At 37.6% G+C, this 15,860-nt stretch overlaps 3 protein-coding genes across 3 annotated transcripts; all 3 read right to left on the bottom strand.

The window, feature by feature from the left end:
- Positions 1–390: 390 nt before the first annotated feature.
- LOC120344623 (hydroxymethylglutaryl-CoA lyase, mitochondrial-like) lies at positions 391–1,443 on the bottom strand. Its single transcript, XM_039413924.2, has one exon. The coding sequence runs from the start codon at positions 1,441–1,443 to the stop codon at positions 463–465; it is 981 nt and encodes a 326-aa protein (XP_039269858.2). The 3' UTR covers positions 391–462.
- A 40-nt stretch (positions 1,444–1,483) lies between these two features.
- On the bottom strand, positions 1,484–5,140 carry LOC120344632 (E3 ubiquitin-protein ligase CHIP-like). Its single transcript, XM_039413935.2, has one exon. It carries the CDS (start codon positions 5,132–5,134, stop codon positions 4,310–4,312), a length of 825 nt encoding a protein of 274 aa, XP_039269869.2. The 5' UTR covers positions 5,135–5,140; the 3' UTR covers positions 1,484–4,309.
- Positions 5,141–5,165: 25 nt separating this feature from the next.
- LOC120344617 (ectopic P granules protein 5 homolog) lies at positions 5,166–15,860 on the bottom strand. The gene has a single exon (XM_039413913.2). The coding sequence runs from the start codon at positions 15,677–15,679 to the stop codon at positions 8,315–8,317; it is 7,365 nt and encodes a 2,454-aa protein (XP_039269847.2). The 5' UTR covers positions 15,680–15,860; the 3' UTR covers positions 5,166–8,314.

The following is a 15,860-nucleotide window of genomic DNA, read 5'->3' as shown; positions in this document are numbered from 1 at the left end:
GAACCAAGATGGCGGTCATCGGAACATAACATGGGTAACAGGTTAGGGTTAGGCGATAATTTTTTTCCAATTTTCCTTATTTTAGTCCTATTATCAGTTCGAAGACTAGCCAAGAGCCTCTCGTAGTATTTATACCTAAAATTATGGCCTAACCCTAACCTAGTACACATATTACATTCCGATGTCCGCCATCTTGGTTCGCATACTTCGGGAGCCCCGAATTTCCTGTTCGGCAAGGTGATCAGGCAATCGATAAAGTAGCTGACTTTTTCATCAGGCAACGATTTTTCTGTGGTATGAAAAAAACCGAAGGATGACCTGGACTGTCCCGCTCAACACTTGTGACTTTTGGTATTAAATAGGTTCCTTCACCAAAGCATAAAATTTAAATTCTCTAAATTCATAATTCGATATTTATTTCAACTAAAAGTGCAACATATAAGAAAATATTCTAAAAAATTATCACTTTTTATCTCGATTCATTAGAATAGCAACTCCTGCTTTAGAAGAGTTTTTTCTTCCAAGTTCATTACTTATAAAGGAGCCAACATCAACTAATTTATCCAAATCAATCCCAGTATCCATGCCAGACCCATGCAACATATAAACGACATCCTCGCTGGCAACATTGCCAGATGCTCCTTTCGCATAAGGGCAACCTCCTAAGCCAGCTACAGAGGAGTCTACAATTCTTATATCTTGGTCTAAAGCCGCCACAATGTTACCAAGTGCCTGTCCATATGTATCATGGCAATGCACAGCAATTTTTTCAGAAGCTATTTCAGATAGAACATGTTTTAGAAGCTCTTTCATTTTTATTGCTGTACCAACACCGATTGTATCACCAAGAGATATTTCATAGCATCCCATTTCGATCATTTTTAGGGCCACTTTTACCACCTCCCCAGTGGGTACTTTTCCTTGGTAAGGGCAGCCTAATACACAAGACACATATCCTCTCACTGGCACATTTTGATTTTTCACTGCTTCCAATACAGATTTGAATCTTCCCAGACTTTCTTCAATAGAGCAGTTTATATTTTTTTGACTGAACGCCTCCGATGCTGCACCAAAAATTGCGACCTCTTCAGCTCCTGCGATTATTGCTGATTGAAACCCCTTCAAATTAGGGGTCAGAACTGGGTAATTCACTCCATTCTTTTTCGCGATACCCCTCATGACTTCATTGTGGTCAGCCATTTGTGGGACCCATTTTGGCGACACAAAACTTGTTGCTTCGACAACCGAAAGTCCTGTTTCTGAGAGCTCGTTAATAAGCTTTATTTTCGTCTCTGTAGGAACAATATTTGGTTCATTTTGAAGACCATCTCGTGGTCCAACTTCCACTATTTTCACAAAGTCTGATATCAGTCTTGTGTTCAGTTTTAATTTGTTTTGTTTCAAAAATGTCAATGACGACAGGCACATCCTATTTGATAACATCTTATCTCAGTTTCTTTACTTCTGATAAAATTTGATAAAACTAAAAGAATATGGTTTGTATCATTTACCATCAGTATTTGAGATAGCAAGGGTAAATTAAACAAACATAAAAAACACACTGTCACTCAGATATTTTATATTCTAGCAAATAAAGAAACAATATTTAAAATACACACAAAATGAAATCTTGGTTGAAGCACTTGTAAATGTACACAAAAGAAATTGGAGGTAACGCAGCGGCATGGATATTTTCTTAAATTTGGACTTAATATAGAAGTCCTTAAAGATTGAACTTGGAACAACTTAATAAAAGACAATCAAAATGCAAATCATTGTGATAGTATTGTTACATTGCTCATTTTATTCTGATATACAGGGTGTCCATAAAGTCCATTCACAATTTTAATTTTGTTATGAAGTCAATTCTCAATATAGCTTAACCAGATTTGTTATGTAGGGGCCCAAACAATATATGGTATCGGTAGATTCTTTTTGCAATTTGAGAATTTTTTATGAACATCCTGTATTTGTACACATGGAAGACTAGGAATTTCAGAAGTAAGCAGAAAGCAACACATGCAAAAAGGTTGACATGAGTATTTAATAAAGTGCAAAATCACAAAAAATGCAATGTCAAAAACCACTATCCAAATCATTTCACGAGTAGTAACAAAAAAGTGAAATCCACTAAAGGTAATGTTGCAGGCTACTACGAATTTGGAAGGCAATTACTGTAGAGCAGTGTTTCCCAACCTTTTTATGGCTTTCAGCACTCATGGTCCCCCTGTTCATCATTCCAGTGGTATTTATGGTGTTAATTTGGTTTGTAGATTCTAGGTTCCATACGTGTTATGAGGAGCAGGTCCCACCTGAGACTTGGTGGCTTACCCTCTGGTCCACTTATCTCATAAACTGGGCTTATGTCCCTTTATAGCAGTGATTTCCAAAGTTGATTGACAGGAGGCCAAAATCAGAAGCGGAAGGATATTCGTGGGCCAGGTGAGCGCCCGCAAGGGGCGGTATCTGAAGCGCAAAAAGAAAAAAACATAGTGTAGTGAACTATTTTACTTACATTCGGTGGGCCATGTCAAACTGCTGGCAGGCCAAGGTTTGGGAACCACTGCTTTTTAGCAACTACCAAAATAATAAAACAGCTTAACAAATACAAGGCAATAAAAAATGATATAAATATAGTGAACCGTGTGGCAAAAAAAAGAGAGTTTGAAATAAAAAAAATATGTCACGAGCAACCAGTGCTCCGTTTATTGAAATACAGGATGGATGAAGCATTGATCTAGAGCGGGGGTTCTCCAACCTTTTATGTTATGGAGTTTGTGAAGAAATTGACTATTATTTACGAAGCCCACAACAAATTTATAAAAATGATATACTGTTACATAAAAATGATTCTCCAGAAAGCAACACCAAGCAACTTCTTAACTTCATGTTACATTTTTTCTATTTGCTCCAAGCAACCGGTAGGTAATTCGCCCATACTCGGAGGCAAAGGGGCGAGAAATGAAAAAACTTAGGTCCTAGATCAGGGATTCCCAAACCAGGGGTCACGACCCCAAAGTGGGTCGGAGTGATAAGTAGGCAAGGTCGCAAACAGGTCATGGAGTCGCTTAGGTATGGTAGAGGATGGATGTACAGTCGACTAAGATTTGACAAACCATGTTAAATTTAGCAGTTTGTACCATGGCTTACTGTAAACAGGCCCATAAGCATGGCTCTCTGCTTGTGCTATAGAAAATATAAAGTGCTTATTGTGACATCACTGTTTGGTTTTACCTTATTTTTTTACTTAATACCATCACATGACCAAACTCAAAAGTCCAGTGAAAGAAGTTTATATATATTGACCTGGGGTCGCACTGGACACTTGAAAGTTGTTTTTGGGGCCGTCCTGACAAAAACTAGGGAACCCGTCCTAGATGAAGATAAAAGAACAAAATTATGTCACCCAAACAAAAAAATGAATGTTTCACACAAAAAGAAAGAATACTGTGTAAAAAAATCTATATGTACAAAAATACACTTGAAAAAAATTTAAGTATTGAAGTGCTAAGATCACAAGCCTATTTAGAGTTTTGATAAAGAGAGGAGCAAAAGAAGTGAAAGTGACATCATAATACACTCTTTTGGATGAAAGGTGAAGTTAGGCTATCATAAAGAGGTTCTCTAAACCCAACCACAACAACGAAGTGCTCAGCAAACAGGCTAGGAAGACTTTCTGGAAATCCCTAAAAAAATGCCCATCTCGCATATGATGGTTGGCACATCAGATTCGTGTTCGAGCTGCATGGTCAAGCAATGCAATGGTAGGCACATTGGACCAGTCAAAGATTGAAGATACCAGGTTTAAAACCCCCTGTCCACCGCATCACGCCGACATTGTCAAATCTGTCTTTTCAAAATCATAGCATACCCTTACGTATCAGTAACCTGCTTGTCCAGGGCTTTGTTTAGAGCAGATGTAGGCAACCTTTGAAACAGAAGGGCCAGATACAAATAACTGGTGAAACCATGAGTCGCATCTTTATTTAACATAGGCTTTCTAGTATTTGAGGGCCCAAAAATTTTGGTTATCAATCTTATGACATGCGTTGCTCGCATTGCACAAGCTCAGGTATAGGATTTGGGTCCAGGCTTTGCAACGCAAATGGATAGAAATAACTTGAGCGTACCATTTTAAACTTAATTAAAAAACTTGTTCTGCGGGCCGAACATCATTCAAAATTGGCACTTCTCAGCGGGCCGTATAATTTCTCCTTGTGGGCCGCGGGCCACACACCCCTGGTTTAGAGAAAAAGTTCCAACCCTCTTATATGATTTCACAAGAAAGCGTTTAAATTAAAATCACATCTTAGTAATCTTCAGCCCAACCATTCTCTCCAATAAATTTCTCGATCACTTCGTGTATAGCCAGATTAGGAATCAATTCACTAGCAGTTAGTTTTTGTCTGGTAACGGGATCAAAATGTCCGACCCTTTGCAGATGTTCTTCGAGATCTTTGCGATCGTAAGTTATTCCACTCGGCGTAATAACAGGATCCTTCATAATTTCGAAACTAATTTTTCCGCATAGGAAATCTGGAACTTCACGTGTTTTCCTACGATCATCTACTTGTGCAAATAAGTTATTTAGTTCAGTTCGACGTTCCTCGAATTTTTTTTCTACATTTTTTCGGTCTGTATCGCTTGTGGAGTCGTTTTCGTCCAATTTGGTTATCTCACGTTTTTCGTCTTCAACCATTAAATTAGTGAGATAAGTTTGTAGTTCAATTTCCTGTGAAATACGTTCCTTTTCTAATTTATCCCAGCGTTTTTTCTTCGCGTTTCGTAGCATCGCTGCAATATCATCACCAAAATTTAATTTTTGTTGTTTTGCGAGTGTATGTGCTTTCTGTAACTCTGAGATAGATTCATCAAAATTTTCAAGCTCTGCAGTAGCATGTCCAAGAAAGAAGTGACCCTTGACGGATTGGGGGTCATAATCAAGGGCAGTTTTGCAGTCGTCAACGACGGCTTCCCATTTTTGTAGCTTTATGTTGCACAGAGCCCGATTTGTGAAGAAAACAGCATTATTAGAAGTCTTATTTATTGCCTTCGTGTAGCATTTTATCGCTTCTTCATATTTTTTTTGTGCAAACATACGATTACCTTCTAACTTATACTGCATGGCAGTCATTTTGATTATTTTCTAAATTAAAAAGACAAGATCACATTAATAAAACAACATAAATAATATATAACTTTACAATAAAATTAATAATATTCATTTTACAATTTCAATATTGCAGTGTTGAAACAAGCATAGATAAAAAGCACAAACAAAAATATAATATTTGCTTCCAAAAAATCATAAATACCCAATAAGCACGGTCTTCATTACCAAAATAACAGGTGACAAAAAAAAAGAAAACATGTTTTAATGCAGCTAATTAAGCCAGTTAGAGACGAGGGGTGTGCAAGCGGCGGCCCTCAATGAAAAATTGTGCGGCCCACGAAACGAGTGTTTAATTTAGCTCAATCTGCCCATGGGGTTGCAATGCCTTAACAGCTAGCCTAAGTGGACAGCACATGTCACAAAATCAATAATCAAAATTTATGCGTATGCAACTACTAGAAAGCCTATGTTAAATTAATGTGCTGCCCGCAGTTTCATCCAGTTATTTGCATCTGGCCCTCATGCACTAAAGGTTTCACACCCTAAGTTAGACTATAGCATATAGTTAAGAAGCCATTTATTCATTAATACTGGCAATATTTGGACTATTTATTATTTGCTATCAACATTATGCAAAAATAATAATGGTTGAGGAAATGAGAAGCACATACCATACTCTCTCAAAAATGAAGAAGATCAATTTTTAAGCGAAGTTACGAACAAGAAATGATAAATTTTGCAAGAGTAAGACCATGACACAGGGACCATAACACTAATATGAATTGTTTAGCTAAATTAAAATGTTTTTTTCAGCAACTTATGAACCAATGAATTTCAAATTTTCGACATTAAGAGATGCAAGCCGGTAGAGCATTACTTTTATATAACTGGTTTGTTACTGCTGAGAGAATTCACTTTTGAGCTGATAATAAATTTAACATTGAGCACAAATAAAAAGAGAAAGTCAAAAGATAATAGTATACCAGTATTTTAAAAGACGAACAAGCACCTATCATGTCCCCTAAATGCTGTGATCATCACCAAAATCATACAGAATATTTAAGCAATAAAATGAACAGCATGCATGCAGATTGTCAATAAAATAAACAAATAATAAGAACAGACCATTTCTATGTAACAATACAAAATAATAAGCAATGTGATATCACCTGATGTGGAAAATGACCCAGGGCGCCCCTCTTTTTGAAATGTAAAAAAGTACCCAAATAACTAAACACAATGAGATGGATAATAACAGAAGGATTTATAATAAAAATATCGATTCCTGTGATGAAAGATATCTGTTAACACTAATAGGGAAATCGGTGGTAGTAAATTTTTGGAGGGCAGGTACAATTCACTGAACTCATTAATTCACAACTACAGTTAGGCTCAACTGTACAACGTCTTCACCCTGAATAAAGAAATGAGCAAGCATTCACAGATACGCTAGGAGCCAGGGAGGGGTCAAAGATCGGGACCAACCCCTCCCACATTAATTTTTCGTAGCTTGAAACGCTTTTTAGACCCTCAAAACCCCTAAAAAACTACGTTTTCAGGCCAGACTTGCTAGCTGTTATGGCTCTAACTTAGCAATTAGAAATTTTAGAACCCCCCCCCCCTTATCAAATTTTCAATTTTTGGATAGGCCCCTGCAAGTAGTTACCATATAAAGGTTGGTTCATTTTCAAAAAATTGGATTCCTTTGTGCAATACAAAATTTGGGTTGAAAAGGAAATTGACAGCATGTTTGAATTGTGTTTACAAAGCGCTTGGGTTTTGGGGCAAAGATCCTTATCAAAGCATCCCTTAGTTCTATGGACATTCATGGCTCATATATAACAAATAATAAAATCGGAATTGGTCAAAAATTCACTCCACCATCCATCAATACTCTGAGAATAATACATCAGCAACAAAAAGTAGAATACTTATTGACAAAAGTAATAATAAAAAGAAGTACGAAAAGCTACAATGAACACTTTTTAAAATCGGATTTCAAAAAGACATTTTGGATGTCAAATTCAGCAAAAATAGGATTTATTAATGTGAAATCTATTAAGAAGATTCGGTTAGGAGATCAACTAATGAAGTTTGAAATACGGTAAACAATACAGTATTTTTGGTAATTTTGGCATCAGCTTATTTTAGGTACTTGCTTGAACTGTGCAAATTGTACCAAGGAATCTCAAGTCCATGCAGCTGAACCAATTAACTCAGGAGTGGGCAATTAATTTTCCTAGTGGGCCAGTTACTGGTAATATACTTGGTTACTGGGCCGGAAGCTCAAACTAACTGGTCGACTATTTCCACACCCTACTCAGGTACTTTCTCAGACCGTACCAGGCAAGGTACAGATAGCCAAGTTCATGCATCTGAAACTAAAGATTGTTGGTGTTTCCATACTGGTAAAAGGCTCGTAATATGATTAACTACTATGGCATTTTATTCTATTAGCCATCAAAATTTCTATCGAAGAGTTGAAAATATTAAGACATGAGCTCCATGACCTAATAATAAATTTGGGAATCCCCATCTGCAAATGAAAATTAAAAGTTTTAAGGACATACACAAATGAATTACAATATACTGTAGATCAAATTATTGTAGTACCAGTACAGTTCAATAGGGATTCTTTTGGAACTATGCTGACAGAAATAGGATCTCAAAATTTAAAATACACATATAATTAGAGCATAGTATAATGACAAATTTACAGACAAATATTGCAAAATAAACAAGGAGAAATAATCAACCTTACACCCCAAATTGGCCCCAAAAGTTGGCTGTGATTTGTGGTTACGATAATACAAACAGAATAGGTAGTTTAATTATAATGATATTATGAAAGAACTTTGAAATAAAACCTCGCCTGGCTACGGTTCAGGCCTAAAAAACTGAAGGTTGATGAACAAGTTATTTAGAATTCTAGAAACGAGTCTGCAGAGTCTGAGTGTTTTTTATTGGTAATAAAATTAATTCAGCAGTTCCATTTTTGAATACTGTGTGGACTCCTAGCTTTAAACTCCCAATGGCAGTGTATAAAGTCTAAATTTCTGATAGGAACCTAATAGGTCGAGATCTTGTTGGGCATAAATTTTCCCAGGCTCCCCAGCTAAGATATACCGGTAACTAACTTTGTGAAAAGGATACATGAATACCAACATTTTTGGATATGAAAAAACATTTTTGAAATTACAATTATAGAACATTCAACCAATCAGCCTCCTTTTGATAATGGAAAGCAAAAATATTTTTCATCAAAGACAAATGGGCAGCACATGTAGGCTTATCACTAATCTGTTGTATTAGGTCTAATAGTTCATGGATTCTGTCAATTTCTTGAGTGTACGTCCGATTTTCAAGAGGCATTTTCCGTAGACTATCAATGGCTACTTGAGCTTTGGTAAGAGTATCCTCTCCTTCGGGCCGTAGTCGTGCTGTTATCTGTTGAATATGAACTGAGATGCAACGAATAGAGACTCGAAATCCAATTGATAATGAAGTAGCACGTCCGATTCCAAAAGTTCCGAGTATGCCTGTCTTAACACGGTCAGTACTCCAGTGCTCTAACACGGGAAGAAGTGAATGAAAACTCTCGGAAACTGAGCTAAGATTAACTTCAGATTCTGGGGAGAGTTTAGCGTCCTGTTCCAACGTATCACAAACTTTCAATGCATATCCAATTAAAAGCAACAATTTGGCTTCATTATCGCTTTTCGGAATCAAAGACGAGATCCATTGTACAATAGAGAAAAAAGCACTATACATTGGGCCATTAGAGTCATTTCCATTGCCGCAACGTTTCGCTTCATCGACTATATTTTGCGATAATGCAAGTATAGTATTAATGCACCCATTTGATAGACATGCTTCTATAAGCTCACTCTGGGAGACTTTACAAACTTGACTTAGGGTGTGGCAAAGATTCTGCCACAAGTTCAAAACTTTTGGGAGCCTATCGTCGGATGTGGTTTTATCCACTTCGTCGTTCACTTCTGGGTGATACTTAGAAATCAATTTCAAACATGAATCAAGCCCGTATTCAGCCACTACAGCTAAATGCAGAGGACTTGAAATTGTGTTTGCTGCCGAAGATAGAATGCTTGTCAAAACCAAGTCGACAGTTTGTAGAGATTGTGTGTCCATTGACAAATCAAGCGTCGATAAAACAACTTCATTAAGGAAACTTAAAATCTGTGATCTTGTGATTTCCTGTAATTTCGAAGTAAATGTATTCATGCTTCTCCAAATTTCGGAATAAAGAGAGGAAAGTCTAGTTTCGTCAATGCCAGAGTCAAATTGTACGACAAGCAAAATACTTCTCATTAGTTTCATAACTAAATTTGATGTCACAGCTTCTAGAGTTTGAATTTCACGCTTATTTTGTGTCTTGGCTGAGTTTCGAACTAGTGTCCCTACACACCGAATAAAGGATTGTCTTTTCATCCACGTAATATCAACAGTCTCTTTTGAATTGCAGTTTTCCATTACCTTTTTCCAGTCAAAATCTTTTTCCAAAACTGGCAACCCTGAAGCGATTTGTAGTAGTCTCAAAGCAGCATATCGTGGTGATTGTAATTTCTGGTCTTCACAGTCGAAAATTGTACAGAATGCGTGAAATTGGTCCGCAATTATATTGGCAATAAAATCAAACTGGTCATAGCCAATCAAATGCCAAGGAAAAACATCGATAGAAGTCAATAAATGTTGCAATTTGGGGTAAGAGTGTAATCTTGCTTCATTTGAGCTCAGAACATACAAGACATGTAACAAGTAGCATAATACTTCAGATGTGTGTTCTGACCACTGATGTGTAGCATTTTCAGGGCTCGAAATAAAACACATTTTCATGATAGCTGACCAGTCAATTTGTGGTACAACATGGCATAGGAAATGAAGAGAACAATCAATTCTAGTGTTACAAAGTTGGACCATTTTGTCTAAGTCTGTTAAATTTGGAATAAATTTATTCCAAGGTAAAGCGCTGAGCGTGGTTTGATAAGAACCGCATATGTAACTTGGTGATGTCTTCTCATGAGCTAAAAGAGAATTGTTAAGATAAAATTCCCATAATGAAGACACACTTTGAGACACATCCATTGCTTTTTCACTACAGATCGAATTGATAAGAGTCGCGAATACTGTTAGGATAGACGACACAGTTTCTTGGTCGTCAGGTTTCCATGGCCATTGCATTTTTTCTTCCATTTTCAGCGGATCTAGCCATGCGGAAAAGAGCGGCAAAATTCGGTCCACTAAGCAGGCATGGTGGCTGAAATAGGTAGTGCCGTTTATACCCTGTTTTGATTCGTTGTAATTGATTTCGAAATCGATTAATTTGTGGAATAATTTTGTTAGAGGATGAACATATGGTTTCCATGTAGTGTACAATCCTGATTTTGTTGTTTTTCTTTCCTCTGAAAAATACACAGCTAACTGTTTTATTGCTGTATCAACAATTTCATAGGAAAGTCCACATTTTGATTCATTTTTGGCAGAATTTTGCACATTTGATTGCTGTGGATTGAATGCCGCATCGGTTAAAACTTCCCAAGTCATTGGATCCACATTGCCTTTATAACTGGCTTTTAAAAGTGAATTGATAGCCTCAAAGAAGACTTGGTCCTGTGAATGCTGAACTAAAATGCTTAAATGAGTCATAAACACTTCTTGAACTGCGGAGTTCGATAACTGCGTAGACTGGGACCTTGTGAGCGTAGTTTCTTCAGTAGAATCTTCAGGAGGCCATGAAAACGTAGTGTGCGACACTAGACCGTTTATTATGGCATCTAACAAAGTGACTTTCTCTGATTTCGGCGGCATATACGCGTCACACCAATTTTCCAAATCAAATTTTGTGATAAGTACAAAAAGAATGTCAGATGAGTTACTAGTTGATGCAGCATTTACTACACGTTTATACATGTCGACAAAAACTTTAGTATCAAATTCAGTGTGTAAACTGCCCTCATTTTTGACTCTAGAACATGATTTTGCTGGCGAAAAATGCGCTGAAAGTAATGCAGCTGTCTCCGGGCGTTTCAGCATCTGTTCTAAAAGGGTAACAGCCTGATCTGGTTGTCCATAGATGAAGACTTGCCCTAACATATCAATACAGGTTATTAGTAAATGCCTCGTCGGGGGGCACTTCCATCTTTCATCAGAATTCAGATCTGCAAGGTTATAGAAAAGCTTTGCTCCATTTTCAAAAAGCGCTTTGTCATTATCTGATGACTGTGCTTTTTTCAGTAATGCTTGAACTACCGTTATTAAGTGAACAGCAGAGTAGCTGAAATCTTGAGATGTGTCTGGATTTGTTAAAACGCTGATGATTTCCCGGTACGATGCTCGATTCTTTTTCAAATTTTCTGAGGCAATGTCGTTCATCGATTTCTCAAGAAAGCTTAGTGGAAATTGAGCTGGCCCTGCGCATCTGTGTGTTGGCGAGAATGCTGATTGACACTCTACTTTCACCAACTTACGCTGTTCTTCATTGGTGTAAAGATCAGGTAATAGTTCCAAATAGTTGCGATTAAAATTTTCGAGTTTCGTTTTTGATTCTGCGAATGTTTGCGCATGAGTGAGCACGCTTTTTACATCTTGCTCAATATCGCCAACTAGTGTTTCTGGTGCCGATGAAATCAACTGGTCAACAAGAATTGGAAAATCTATTGCACTTGCAAGTGAAGGGTCTAGGTTCAAAGGTGACTCAAATTGACGCAGGAGCTGCGTGATTCGCTGACAACTGGTAGCATGAATTGCAAGACTTGATGAATGAGACGGAAAAGGTTTGAAATTATGCGTATGAAAGTCGTTCCACTTTTTATTAACTTGTTTTATTCCGTCTGAAATTTCAGAAAAGTTGATATATTGTGTCCAGATGGTTTTATTTTGAGTTCGGATTGTCGCTAAAAGGTCTGGTTCATAATGAGACGGCAACGAAGGAAGGTATAAATGGTCATCGTGTAATTTTTCTTCCTCCAACCAGACTCCGAATGTTCGATAAAGTTTTTGTAGTTTCATTTCAAATTCACCTTCAACTGTCTGTCCATTGCACATCGAATTAATTTTCGTGTCTAGCTTCTTAAAAATCAGATCTTCAGCTGATCCTTTGAAAAATTTAGGTCCCATACTTGCTCCTACATACGGGTCTGTATGGATGTATCGCAGAAAGAAATTTTGACAAATCGCGGACACTAGGGGGTGCTCTGGAAGGGTTAAAATTACTAACTGTGCCCAGCGATACAACGCAAGTTGGTGTAAAGCGGGATGGTGTTGTAATTTCAACTGTGACGATGCTTTTTTAAGTGATGATTCAGCAGTATTTGATTTCATCATTGGCAGCATTGTTGTCCATAATTTACTATCATCTTCAAACCTTGACTCGGCACAAATAAGGTAGTAAAAAAGATAAGTAAAATGCGCTTGAATTTCACGAGCAAATGAAGGAGCACCAGATGAGTTTCCACCACTTACAGCGTTGATTATTGAAGACAGAACAGAACGATTTTGGTGTTTTGGAGAAGTCGAGTTATTTTGATTATGTGTCATCAATTCATAATGACGTTCGTATAAAATCGAGCCGCATTCGAAACTACATTCAGGACTGTCATGAAACGCACATTTAAACAAAAAATCGAGCAATATTTTAGAATTGCAATCTTCCCACCATCCTGGAGTAGCCAGCACCATTTTGATCCAATAGGTTAGCACCGTCGTTGCATCGTTTATTGTCAAAAGATCACTGATCGATCCCATTAACAGTTCCAAAAACAGCGGTACGTCAGGTTTTTGTTCTACAAGCTTACTTGTGATGCTAGAGAGCACCCAAGCGTCCGGTACAATACAACTTCGTAAAATACGCACAAAAGTGTTATTTATTGACAAGTCAATTCCACCTTGTATGAACATGGGGATAACGAAAGCCAAGCATTGTACTGCAGGGATCTTTTGGCCACTTTCGATTAAATTTTTCAGCAGCGTAAGTCCTTGTTGTAAAAAGACGTTTAAACTGTGCCCAACGCTCGTCATCATGATCGTAACGTAACTAGAATGCGGCAATTTTTCCATGTTCGAACGCGGAAGTAACGTTCCTTCATTTGCATCCATTAATGGTGATGGTTTGTCTCGATTTTCTAAGCTTTCTGTGCAGTTCAGTTGCGCTCTGTGGAGTTTAAGTCGAAGAAGTATATTCCACACCCAAGTTTCAAACGCTTCTTCAACGGAGAGAGAAGAACGCATAGCAGACGCTACTTTTGAAACATGATCAATGCTTTTTAATAAGAGACCAGACTGCTTTCTCTCCATTTCATAAAAATGACAAACCTCGACGAGTAAAAGTGCGATTTCACAGTGCAAAGAGTGCGGTAAAAACAGACATCCATCCTCTCCAGTGCCCCAGTTCATTCCTCTCAAAATGCATTGCACAAGACGTACTGGTACTGATGTGATAGCGTGATCCAGAATCCAGTTTCTTAACAACTCAATATCTTGTTTTGTAGGAATCCATTGGTTAAATGGTAAATCGGAAACAGCGTAAAAAGCAGTGCTCGAAATTTTCTCTGAATTGGTATGAAGATACTGTAAAATTGTTGATATTATAAACGGATGCATTGATGCAACTGTGCATAAGAGTTCTCGTCCCATTTTGCTGCAAATGTCTCTTGTCGATGAATAAACGAATGAGACCATGTAGACATCCATCGCAATGATATTAATCAAATGGTCTTCTGTAGCTGGTCGGGCGTGCGCTAAGTTGCAGAAAGTGGTCAAAAGATAGACAATTTCATTTTCCGGCATTTCCGATAGACGATCTTCGAACGCTAATTTTGTGTCAGTATCTTGAACAAAATCTAACCACTCTTGTCGAGTATATTTTGTCATTGCGAGTTGATCCACCTCAGCCCGAGAGCCAGCTGGAACGTTCATTAAAACGTACAACGTTTCCGCAGCTCTTTGGGACACCGATTTAAACGGTAAATCTGCTAAAAACTGATACACACCAAGCCGTGCTACGCAAAGTAATCGTTCTACGCAGCGCTTTACGAATTCATCAAATTCAGTTTGAAGTCTTTCTATTGAATGAATCTGCGGCTTATCTTCTGTGCTTTCTTTAAAAAAATTCCATTCTTCAGCCACTAGGAGAACAATATTTCTCAGCGTTTGTGCGATACGACGCACCAACTGCTTGTATCTTGGAGCGCCAAGTGTTGCCAGACCCTCGCCCAAAACGTCGCACATTATATCACAGCATGCAATAGCTTCCAGAAACTTTTCACTCGTGATGGGCTCATTTTTATACAGATATGCGCCGTTTTCATTTTTGCAAAGACAAAAAATTCGCGATAATACTTTTTCGAAAGGAATTTGTCTATATAAAGACACCATATCGCTTTCTTTAGGTAGAATATGCCATTGGCTCCCAACACCCTTTAAATCCTCCCCGTTTTCATCTAGAAAAGTCCAATTATCTTCTGAAGAAGTTTGGTTCTGCAAAGACATTATTGACTTCGATCCAGACAAAAATTCTCCGCGACCCTTCGGCGCACGTAAAATTAAAAACAACATATGTATTACATGGTCTAGAAACAGTTTTTGGCTCCAGTAATCAGACTCAATGCTGGGGGACGAAATTTGAACAATATTTTCTGCCCAAGATTGTGACTTTGGTGGACAACGAATGATATGATTAGTAATAAATAGTTCTTCATTAACTAAATTTTGATAATCACCTTTAGTAATTTCAAACAACAAACAAACAAGTTGGCAAATCCAGCCTTGAATAATTACGCCAAAAGAAGTGTCTACTTCCTCTTCTTTACGAAGAAAATAGAACAACGTATTTATGCACTGGCGTACAACGTCTATTGATTCTTCAGCGAGTTTCACAAGTATCGAGGATTTAATTGAATCAGTGTTTTCGTTATAATTTTTAGTGTGATATCGGACATTTGTGGCAGCATTAAAAAGATATTGCTCACACTGGAGTCTCGTTAGAGTCCTGGTGTACATAGCAAGCATCGTGTCTTCCACCGCTAAATGCTGACAATCTAGAATAGCAACACCTAATTCTGACGCGACTGCTTCGTTGAATTTACATGTAGTATACGGATGGATTGTATGAACTTTACGTTTATCTTGGCAGTATCCTTCGGTTTTCACTTGTCCTACTTCGTTGTCGAAAACACGCTGACATAAGCCTTGAATGTTGATATTACGCTCCTTGCATTCATCTTGTAACTGGCAAACGACTTCGGTCGCTTTTTTAAGCGTTATTAATAATTGTTTCAAATCAGAGTTATGGTCTTTTGAGTTTTCCAAAAATTGGTCTGTATAGATGCTGCTTCGTTCTAATAAACCGTTGCGATAAAACGAAGCTAACTGTTCCTGCGTGTACGGGACTAAGTCTTCCCACTGGATGTTTCCATCAGCATATGGGACTTGTTGTTGCGACTCATTTGAAAGTTCCCAATCCTCTTCTTGATAAGGTAAAACAACTTCATCTAGCGGGCTTTCTAGATCAAATGATTCTCCATCAAACTCTTCAGCGTCGTAAAATTCCATTTTTGCTTTCAAATAATTTCACAACTCTTGTTCAGTTGTGTAAGCTTAAGGAATTCACTCACATTGTCTATAATAAGTAGATGATTATCCCTGTATATGAAAGCGTTTTCATACTACAAATTCGCGGAGTCTAAACGGCGAGTCTAAAGTTTCTATTGTACTTCTATTACTAATATTAATC

Source organism: Styela clava, chromosome 1, assembly GCF_964204865.1.
Source record: "Styela clava chromosome 1, kaStyClav1.hap1.2, whole genome shotgun sequence".
Lineage (NCBI taxonomy): Eukaryota > Metazoa > Chordata > Ascidiacea > Stolidobranchia > Styelidae > Styela > Styela clava.
The sequence above is the reverse complement of the archived record's forward strand: the minus strand, read 5'-3'. Positions and strand labels throughout refer to the sequence as shown.

Bases quoted from the DNA above. Each gene is read 5' to 3' on its own strand.
- LOC120344617 (XM_039413913.2), bottom strand. From the start codon at position 15,679: ATGGAATTTTACGACGCTGAAGAGTTTGATGGAGAATCATTTGATCTA.
- LOC120344632 (XM_039413935.2), bottom strand. From the start codon at position 5,134: ATGACTGCCATGCAGTATAAGTTAGAAGGTAATCGTATGTTTGCACAA.
- LOC120344623 (XM_039413924.2), bottom strand. From the start codon at position 1,443: ATGTTATCAAATAGGATGTGCCTGTCGTCATTGACATTTTTGAAACAA.